Source organism: Mustela nigripes, chromosome 1 (genome assembly GCF_022355385.1).
Source record: "Mustela nigripes isolate SB6536 chromosome 1, MUSNIG.SB6536, whole genome shotgun sequence".
NCBI lineage: Eukaryota > Metazoa > Chordata > Mammalia > Carnivora > Mustelidae > Mustela > Mustela nigripes.
In genome coordinates this window covers 11,474,930-11,485,909 of record NC_081557.1, presented here as the reverse complement: position 1 = coordinate 11,485,909, position 10,980 = coordinate 11,474,930, and the positions used below count along the sequence as shown (strand labels likewise).

Here is a 10,980-nt window from a genome sequence, read left to right as displayed (position 1 = left end):
TTTGATATGATGGACCTGATGGATTCCCTGGAGAATTGTACCAAACTTTCTTTTTTTTTAAATTTAGTTTTTATTTTCAGCATAACAGTATTCATTATTTTTGCACCACACCCAGTGCTCCATGCAATCTGTGCCCTCTATAATACCCACCACCTGGTACCCCGACCTCCCACCCCCAACCCTTCAAAACCCTCAGATTGTTTTTCAGAGTCCATAGTCTCTCATGGTTTACCTCCCTTTCCAATTTCCCCCAACTCCCTTCTCCTCTATAACTCCCCATGTCCTCCATGCTATTTGTTATGCTCCACAAATAAGTGAAACCATATGATAATTGACTCTCTCTGCTTGACTTATTTCACTCAGAATAATCTCTTCCAGTCCCCGTCCATGTTGCTACAAAAGTTGGGTATTCATCCTTTCTGATGGACTTTCAAAGAAGAAATAACACCTATTCTCCTGAAGCTTTTTCAAAATATTGAAGCAGAAGGAAAACTTCCAGACTCTTTCTATGAAGCCAGCATTACCCTGATCCCCAAACCAGGCAAAGACCCTACCAAAAAGGAGAATTTCAGACCAATATCACTGATGAATATGGATGCTAAGATTCTCAACAAGATCCTAGCAAACAGAATCCAACAGCACATTAAAAAGATTATCCACCATGACCAGGTGGGATTCATCCCTGGGCTACAAGGATGGTTCAACATTCACAAATCAATCAATGTGATAGAACAAATTAATAAGAGAAGAGAGAAGATCCACATGGCCCTCTCAATTGATGCAGAAAACGCATTCGACAAAATCCAGCATCCATTCCTGATTAAAATGTTTCAAAGTTTAGGGATAGAGGAAACATTCCTGAACTTTTTCAAATCTATCTATGAAAGACCCACAGGAAATATCATCCTCAATGGGAAAAAGTTTGTGTCCTTCCCGTTGAGATCAGAACATGACAAGGGTGCCCACTTTCACCACTCTTGTTCAACATAGTATTAGAAGTCCTAGCAACAGCAACCAGACAACAAAGAGAAATAAAAGGTATCCAAATTGACAATGAAGAAGTCAAACTTTCTCTCTCCCCAGGTTATAACCATGGTAAGTCATGGCTCAATCATGGATTAGTTATACTATTTTCCTTATGGACTCAATGTCCCTGTTTACCCATAGGAAATAATGCCATGCATGCCTCACAAGTTGCATTGACAATTTGATCTGGTCAGATAGTTGAGAAAATGTAAGGATGTATATATCTAAGATGAAAGTGCTTTGACAACATGGAAATGCATGCATATCTAATTTATTTTAATTAAGGTATTTCACCAACTAGTATTTTACCAGTGTCATCTTGAGCAAATCTTTTAGCTTCTCTAGCTTTAGGCTCCTCACCTGGTAATTAAAGGTAACAGAGTGAATGATTCCTAGGTTCTTCCCTGCTCTAACGACTCTTTCTAATAGAAAAGCTTCTAATAGAAAAGTTTCTAATAGAAAAGCTATAATTATATGGACATGACTGGACTATAGGATAGGTGGGGAATGGATCCACAAGGGACATGGCAAAATGGGACATGAAATTAGCAGGGATAAAAACTCCATGACAACCATGACCCCAGAGAACAAGTACCTAGAGGGTTTTCTCCCTCTAATTGTCTTTTCCCCTGTTATCTCTGCCCTTAACAATAACACATTTAAGAGGATCTCCGGTTGTTGGCATCTCTTTTACTCTGAGTGGACAGCCTATTTTGTGGCCAAAGGGTCCCATCTTGCAGAGCAATAGATCCACCTGGAAATTTCCTTTGGAAAAGAAATAAACTATTTCAGCCTTTGGTAAGAGTTCTGTCTTCTTGTGGAATCTGGGTCAAGGTGAGAGGGCAAGATTTAGTGAGAACAGTGGATTCTGTGCTATCTTAACAGCCATGTGATTCTTCCAGTAGGACCTGTGTAGAGCAAGGTTTATCATTCTCAGTCTCTCCAATTCTTTACCTCTCTTCACTTCCACACCCTCTGCTGTGGGCTTTTCTTGGGTTCTCTTTCTCTTTTCCCAACTTCTCTGACCTTCACTGAAAAGATTAATCTCTAACCGAAAATTTCAGGGATAATTCTGGGCTGAGGGATGAATGTGGAGGTCCAGTTCTGCAATTGTGTAAGGGTGTGATCTCGGGCTCTGTTCTCTTCTGTTGGTTTTTTTTTTCCCCACGTGTAAAATAAGGAATAATGGGATTATTTAGAATCTAATGAGACAATGTTTATAAAAGCTAACTAATTTTAGAAGTCAATAATTGAGCACTGAATTAAAAATAAAAAAAGAAAAGAGTGGAGGGAACAGGGACAAAGGAAGTAAATGGACAGATGAAGCAAGATTTCAAGACTGGTGAAAGGTAAGATGTAGATATTCATGATAACTTCTCCTACCCTTTTGGAATTTCCCAGTAAGTTTCTGGGGCACCTGGGTAGTTCACTTGGTTAAGTTTACTGACTTTCAGGAGAATTTCCTAAGATCCCAAATTCTTGTCTAGATTTTCCAACCTTTTCATCCCAAGGACTCTTTGAATTGTTTTTATTTAAGGAGTCTGTTTTGTTTTTTTTTTTAAGGAGTCTGTTTTTATAATAAAATTAATTAATTTGATTTCCATGTTAATATATGTCTTTGATAATTTCTGAGTAGCAAAAGGCAAGCAGCTCACCAATTAATGATATAATAAAGTACTCATGTACAATGCCATTGGTCTTTTGAAATACTTCCAATAGTTCTCTCTGGTCATCTTCAGAGTACCTGCAGGTCTGGAGGCACTGTGTGGGTAACACAGATATCAGAGATGCCTCACTTCAAGGCATTGTTGGTCTGTCTCTTTTAACCTTTTCTGTTACTTATATTGTTCTAATTCATTGCAACATCTTGGCTTTCCTTACCTGATTTTGTACTCTGCACAACCTTGCAAACTGGCTACATCCTCAGTAGTCAGAATTGGAAAGGATTTGTTTAGCTAAATGTACACAGTAAAATCTCCAATTAATATTGGAAATAATAATAATAATAATAATAATAATAATAATAAGCCAGTCTCCGTTTCTTTAACTTGTCTTGGGAAATGGTGGACACATGCAAAAATTTAACTGAAAGGTGAACTTTTCCCCCTTTCCTATAGCTTAACAAGATATGTTTTGTCTTGTGTGTATTGAGTTTGAGAAATTCTTTATAGATCCTGGATATCAGTCCTTTGTTTGTAGTGTCATTTGCAAACATCTTCTCCCATTCTGTGGGTTCCCTCTTTGCTTTATTAACTGTTTCCTTTGCTGTGGAGAAGCTTTTGATCTTGATGAAGTCCCAAAAGTTCACTTTTGCTTTTGCTTCCTTTGCCTTTGGAGACATATCTTGAAAGAAGTTGTTGTAGCTGATATCAAAGAGGCTACTGCCTATGTTCTCCTCCAGGATTTTTTTTCCTTTTTTTAAAAAAATTAATTTATTTTTAAAATTTCTTTTCAGTGTTCCAGAATTCATTGTTTATGTACCACACCCAGTGCTCCATGCAATACGTGCTATCCTCTAGGGTTTTGATAGATTCCTGCCTCACATTGAGGTCTTTTATCCATTTCAAGTTTGTCTTTGTATATGGTGTAAGAGAATGGTCAAGTTTCATTTTTCTACATATAGCTGTCCATATTTCCAATGACCATTTATTGAAGACTGTCTTTTTTCCACTGTATACTTTTTCCTGCTTTGTCAAAGATTATTTGTCCATAGAGTTGAGGGTCCATATCTGGGCTTTCTACTCTGTTCCACTGGTCTATGTGTCTGTTGTTGTGCCAGTACAACGCTGTCTTGGTGATACAGCTTTGTAGTAAAGCTTGAAATCTGGCAACGCGATGCCTCAGTTTTGTTTATCTTTTTCAACATTTCCCTAAAAATTTGGGGTCTCTTCTGGTTCTATACAAATTTTAGGATTGTTCTTTCCAGCTCTTTGAAAAATGCTGGTGGAACTTTGATCAGAATGGCATTGAAAGTATAGATTGCTCTAGGCAGTATAGATATTTTAACAATGTTTATTCTTCTGACACATGAGCATGAATGGTCATCCTTCTTTTTGTCTCTTCTTCATTTTCTTTCACGAGTGTTCTGTAGTTCCTCAAGTACAGATCATTTACCTCTTTTGTTAGGTTTATTCCCAGGTATCTTATGGTTCTTGGTGCTATAGTAAATTGAATAGTTTCTCTAATTTCCCTTTCTATATTTTCATTGTTAGTGTATAAGAAAGCCACTGATTTCTATATATTGATTTTTGTATCCTGCTACATTACTGAATTGCCATTTTCTAATAGTTTGGGGGTGGAGTCTTTTGGATTTTCCAAATAAAGTATGTCATCTGCAAAAAATGAGCAGAAGATATAAACAGACACTTCTCCAAAGAAGACATACAAATATCTAATAGGCACATGAAAAAATGTTCATCATCATTAGCAATCAGGGAGATCCAAATCAAAACCACATTGAGATACCACTTTACACCAGTAAGAATGGCCAGAATTAACAAGACAGTAAACAACAAGTGTTGGAGGGAATGTGGAGAAAGGGTGGGAATGCAAGTTGGTGCAGTCACTTTGGAAAGCAGTGAGGAGAAACCTTAAGAAATTAAAAATAGAGCTTCCCTATGACCCTGCCATTGCACTACTGGGTATTTACCCCAAAGATACAGATGTGGTAAGAAGAGGGGCCATCTGTACCCCAATGTTCATAGCAGCAATAGCCACAGTTGCCAAACTGTGGAAAGAACTAAGATGCCCAATGGAAGAATGGATAAGGAAGATGTAGTCCATATACACTATGGAGTATTATGCCTCCATCAGAAGGGATGAATACCCAACTTTCGTATCAACATGGATGGGACTAGAAGAGATTATGCTAAGTGAAATAAGTCAAGCAGAGAGGATCAAGTATTATATGGCTTCATATCCTTTGTGGAACATAAGGGATAACATGGAGGACATTGGGAGGTGGAGAGAAGTGAGATGGGGTAAATTGGGCGGTGACACAAACCATGAAAGACTGTGGACTGTAAGAAACAAACTTAGGGTTTTGGAGAGGAGGGGGTGGGAGTATGGGTGAGCCTGGTGGTGGGTATTATGGAGGGCATGTATTGCATGGAGCACTGGGTGTGGTGCATAAACAATGAATTTTGGAACATTGAAAAGAAATAAAATAAAATGGGAAAAAAGATACATATTGTCTTGAAATAGTAGAACAATCCACAATTCCTTATCTTTTGGGGAATGAGGAGTCACATGAAATACCTTTATCTCTGGCTGCCTCTGTCACCAGAATGTGATAAGAAAGTGAAGAATTCTACTGCAAGTGATTGATCAGAAGCCTGATTTCTTTTCATCAAATTGATTGATTATGTTGGTGTATTGGGGGATGTTGTGCATGAGAGTTTATGTTTTCAGAATATTTTCATTGACTCTAACTCACCTTGGATAAAATTGTGGAGAAGTTATATTGGCCACACTTTAGGAGTCAAAAGAAAGATTTCCAAGTTCATAAAAGCATAGTTTAAATGAAATAAGATAATTTTAGTTTTGCTTCCAAAAGTGGGTGAAAGAACCATTTGTTCACCATGTATTTGTTCAGTAACACAAATACTCATATACAAGGACAAGTGAAACATGTCCACTAGACCATGCACTGTATGGAGCTTCATCAGCTCAGAGTGCCTGGTGGTGGTGGTCCATGAAAAGCGGCATCAGCAGTTTACACTCCAGCTGACTGGGAGATATCGGAGTAACACCAGACAGAAATAAATAATGTCATTAACTAACAATATTCTTGAGTCTCAGCTTAGAGACCATCTAATTTAGAAAATAATTTATGTGAAGAGCTTTTTGATATTTCAGTATTACTTTGCTGTATTTTTCCTTCACAGAGAGGAATGATAATGGGGATGATAGTCGCCAACATTTATTGAGCCCTTACTGTTTTAAGCACTTTGTCAATCAGTCTTTGCAGCAACCCTCTGAGGTGGTAAGTAGTCTTTTTTTTTTTTTTTCAGCATAACAGTATTCATTATTTTTGCACCACATCCAGTGCTCCATGCAATCCGTGCCCTCTCTAATACCCACCACCTGGTACCCCAACCTCCTACCCTCCCCCACCACTTCAAACCCCTCAGATTGTTTTTCAGAATCCATAGTCTCTCCTGGTTCACCTCCCCTTCCAATTTGTCCAACTCCCTTCTCCTCTCTAACTCCCCTTGTCCTCCATGCTATTTGTTATGCTCCACAAATAAGTGAAACCATATGATAATTGACTCTCTCTGCTTGACTTACTTCACTCAGCATAATCTCTTCCAGTCCCATCCATGTGGATACAAAAGTTGGGTATTCGGCCTTTCTGATGGAGGCATAATACTCCATAGTGTATATGGACCACATTTTTCCTTATCCTTTCATCCATTGAAGGGCATCTTGGTTCTTCCCACAGTTTGGCAACCATGGTCATTGCTGCTATAAACATTGGGGTACAAATGGCCCTTCTTTTCACTACATCTGTATCTTTGGGGTAAATACCCAGGAGTTCTATTGCAGGGTCATAGGGAAGTTCTATTTTTAATTTCTCAAGGAATCTCCACACTGTTCTCCAAAAGGTACAAAGGTAAGTACTCTTAGCACTGTTTATAGATGAGGCAACTGAGGCACAGGGGATAAATTACTTGCTAAGGGTGACACAGCCAGTAGGTAAAAGCCTGGAAATTCTGAAAGTCTGTTTTCTGTGTGATTCTCTCTTCCCTTTATTTCCCCTCTCCCTTTCTCTCTCACTCTGTGCTTACTTTTAAGGATTTATATCTATCTTAACAGCTTTTGTTCCTGTCAATATAGGGGTTCTTGAAAACGATCAAACATGGAGAGGTTTAAAGAAGGAAACCAGAATCATAACTTTCATTACTTCAGGCAGTTTTATTTATTTCCTGTATTGAATCTGTGTGTGTGTGAGAGAAAGAGAAAGAGGCAGAGAAATTCTAAGAGACAGAGATATTTTAAAAAGCAAAAAAAAAAAAAAAAAAATTCCTTCAGGAAGGTATAATCATTCTGTACCCTCATCAGTAGTAAATATGAGTGCCCCATCCCCTGATTTATGTCTTTTATATTAAAGGCATTACTATATTGTCTTTTTAAATGCATTGTGACTATTTTTCCCTTGTGAATTGTATTTCAAAAGTATTTAACTTAAGTGGGTTTTTCTCACCTAACCAAATTTTAAATTGTCATATTTTACTCTTATACTTTCTGTTCTGGTGTTATATTTCAGACATTTTTCCACATACCAAAATTATATAAATGCATATCAAAATTTATCCTTTTCTATCACTTTGAAATACAAATTTTATCATATTTAAATGCTTAACTGATATTTAAATTTTCCTAAAATGTCTATAAGGTCTTTTGACACATGTCTATTTTCTTGTTCCTTTTTTAAAATATTTTACTTATTTATTTGACAGACAGGGGAGAGAGATCACAAATAGGCAGAGAGGCAGGCAGAGACAGAGAGGGAAGCAGGCTACTCACTGAGCAGAGAGCTCAATGTGGGACTTGATCCCAGGACACTAAGATCATGACCCGAGCCGAAGGCAGAGGCTTAACCCACTAAGCCAACCAGGCACATATCTATTTTCATAGGAATAGTTAAGTGATCAGTGTTCACAATGCTTTTTAATATTTGAAAGTTCATGTCTTTTTAATTATTAATATTTTCTCAAAAATTTCTTAGCTGTTCTCATTGATGCACTCTTTCTTCTGAAGGAAAGACAGGCGGTTATGGAGTATAGGCCATTGTTGCAACCTACTGTGAATCTGTTAATGAGCTCTAACATGATGACTGTATCAATAAAACATATGACATATAGCTGTGTAATACAGGGTAATTAAAATTGTTTACTTTTCCTCTGCATCAGTGTCCATCATAGTCTGATGCAGGTTGTCAGTTAATCAACTGTACTCAAACTCAAGAAAACTAAATAGAAAATTGTTTATGTGCTTTGTGTCTTCATGGCCCTGGGTGGTTTGATTTGCTTCTACATGAGGTCTGAATCCACATCTGCCTAGAGGTAATGATTACTCACTGTCTGCAAGGTCAGTGATGCCTCAGAAAATCCATTAAATTAACCCATACAACTGTAACACTGTTGACATTCCCAACCTTGGCTACAGCTGTCATTCATGGTTATCTGTAACCAATCCATAATAATAGCCAACACCTATTGAACAATTACTGTGTACAGGATTGTGTGCTGAGCATCTCCATGAATTTTCTTGTAACTGTCCTAGTAATTTCATAGTCTAGGGGTTCTTAATTTTATCACTTCACTTTGAGTAAATCAATATTAGTGTTTTTAAGCTACTGAGAGAAGCTCATAAAATGAGAGGGTATCAGACAAAACTCCAAAGTCTGAATCTTTAAGCAAAGTACCATGTTTTTTCTTAAGTAGTAAAGTACCCTAAAATTGAAAAAATGTTAGGGTCAATAGTGAGCTGTACTGCCTTCCTTTTGGTATATGTAGTACGAAGGTTTCCCTAGAAGACTAGTTCCATAACTTTATTTGGCACATATACTGTGCCTCAAGAAAATATTATGAGTCATAAGTTATGTTGTAGTTTTCCAGGTCAGTTAAAAGATGATACATTAACTGCATTCATATAAAAGTTTATGAAATTATTACAAAGAGGATAAATAACTTTCTTAGGGATAAAATAGGGAATCTCAAAACATTATCTAGATGGCCATGTGGGCCTGAGGGCTATCTCAGTTTTAATCTAGAGCGATTCTACTTATGGTCTTGTAAAGCAGTGGTAATATAATGAATTATCAGATGTTTTAAAAAACTTTTAATGAATGATCTCTGTAATAATCACTTTATATATTTTAGTTCTCAAATTCAAATATATCTCTTTTTTAAATTTATTTTTTATTTATTTTCAGCATAATAGTATTCATTATTTTTGCACCACACCCAGTGCTCCATGCAATCTGTGCCCTCTATAATATGCACCACCTGGTTCCACCAACCTCCCATACCCCCTGCCACTTATCTCTTTAATTTTCATGAGAATTTATGAAAAAATTGAGAACCTGAAGCACTTAAAAAAATTTTCAGTTCTATTAGGTAACATATAATACATCATTTTTTGAAGCATTTTTAAAATCACTCTTCATAATAATTTGAGATGAAGAGCTGGGTCTTTTTATCAGGACAGTGAGACATTGGTGCTTTCCAGCACTCTATGGAGGGAAAAAACAGCACATATGGGAAATGTAATACTGTCATCTCACCTGAGTCATCTGCGCATTCTCCTCTCTCTTTCCTGATTTTAGAAGCAGAAAGCCAATGATTGGGGGAGGAAATATTACACAGATCACCTATTTCATCCTTTTGGGATTCTCTGATTTTCCCAGAATCCTAGCAGTGCTCTTTGTTGTATTCCTGCTGATCTACATTTTGACTCTGACTTGGAACCTGTGCCTCATCATCTTAATAAGGATGGACTCTCACCTCCACACACCCATGTACTTCTTCCTCAGTAATCTGTCCTTCATAGATATCTGCTATGTGACCTCTATAGCTCCCAAGATGCTCTCCAACTTTTTCCAAGAGCAGCAGACCATCACCTTTGTGGGTTGTGCTGTTCAGTACTTTGTCTTTTCAACCATGGGACTGAGTGAGTCTTGTCTCATGACAGCCATGGCTTATGACCGATATAGTGCCATTTGCAATCCACTTCTCTATTCATCCATCATGTCACCCACCCTCTGTATTCAGATGGTGCTGGGATCCTATTTGGCTGGACTATCTGCTTCTACATCTCAGTTGTATGCCATGTTTCAGCTCCACTTTTGTGGGCCTAATGTCATCAAGCACTTCTTCTGTGACATGCCCCAACTGATAATCCTGTCCTGCACTGATACTTTCTTTGTGCAACTGTTGATTGCTATATTAACAATGTTCTTTGGGATAATAAATGCCCTCATTATCATGATATCCTATGGCTATATTGTTATGTCCATCATGAAGATCACTTCAGCTAAAGGCAGGTCCAAAGCGTTCAACACTTGTGCTTCTCATCTGACAGCAGTTTCCCTCTTCTATACTTCAACTGTCTATGTCTATTTGAGTTCCAGCTCTGGCGGTTCCTCCACTTTTGACAGATTTGCATCAGTATTCTACACTGTGGCCATTCCGATGTTGAATCCCTTGATTTACAGTCTGAGAAACAAGGAAATCAAAGATGCCTTGAAGAGGTTCCAAAAGAAGAGATGGTTCTGCTGAGGTTCTGTCCAGATTTGTCCTTTCAGAAACCTTAACCCCTAGTAACATGCACAGGAATGAAATCTAACAAAATTCATACTGCCTTTGGGTGAAGAAAGGTTAATTTGACACAGATAATATGCTAAATGGACTGACAGCTGACTTGATTCCACACAAGAACAATACCTTTAAGTCCCGGAGGTTCATACTTTCAAACTACACAAGGAGTGGCCTCATCATTTATTAGTAAACTGCATGTGGGGCACCTGGTTGGCTCAGTTGGTTAAGCATCTACCTTCTGCTCAGGTTAGAATCCCAGGGTTCTGTGATTGAGCCCTGCTAAGCAGGGAGCCTGCATCTCCCTTTCCCTCTATCCCTTGTTCTCCTTGTGTTCTCTCTCTCTCAAATAAATAAAATCTTAAAAATAATCTGCAAGTATTTGTAAAATGTTAAACTTTAAAAACTTGTACTTCTCTTTACTTTAGAGATTGATCCCTGTTCAATCTCATATCTCTGACTGTAAAAGAGTGATACCTGACAGAGGCCCCCAGGAGTGTAGAGACCTTGTCTCCCAAAAATTTTGATGCAGCATAATCCAGACACGAGGGTGATTGAGGTTTCTTCTGTATATCAGACCTTAATGGGAACAAAAATATATAGGTGATGTGCCTTTGAATAGAAACATAGCTAT

At 37.7% G+C, this 10,980-nt stretch overlaps 1 protein-coding gene across 1 annotated transcript; it reads left to right on the top strand.

The window, feature by feature from the left end:
• Window positions 1-9,371: 9,371 nt before the first annotated feature.
• Window positions 9,372-10,310, top strand: LOC132009395 (olfactory receptor 5AN1). Its single transcript, XM_059387605.1, has one exon. The coding sequence runs from the start codon at window positions 9,372-9,374 to the stop codon at window positions 10,308-10,310; it is 939 nt and encodes a 312-aa protein (XP_059243588.1).
• The last annotated feature ends 670 nt before the right edge of the window (window positions 10,311-10,980 follow it).

Excerpts from the sequence above, each read along its gene's own strand:
- LOC132009395 (XM_059387605.1), top strand. The coding sequence starts at position 9,372 with ATGATTGGGGGAGGAAATATTACACAGATCACCTATTTCATCCTTTTG.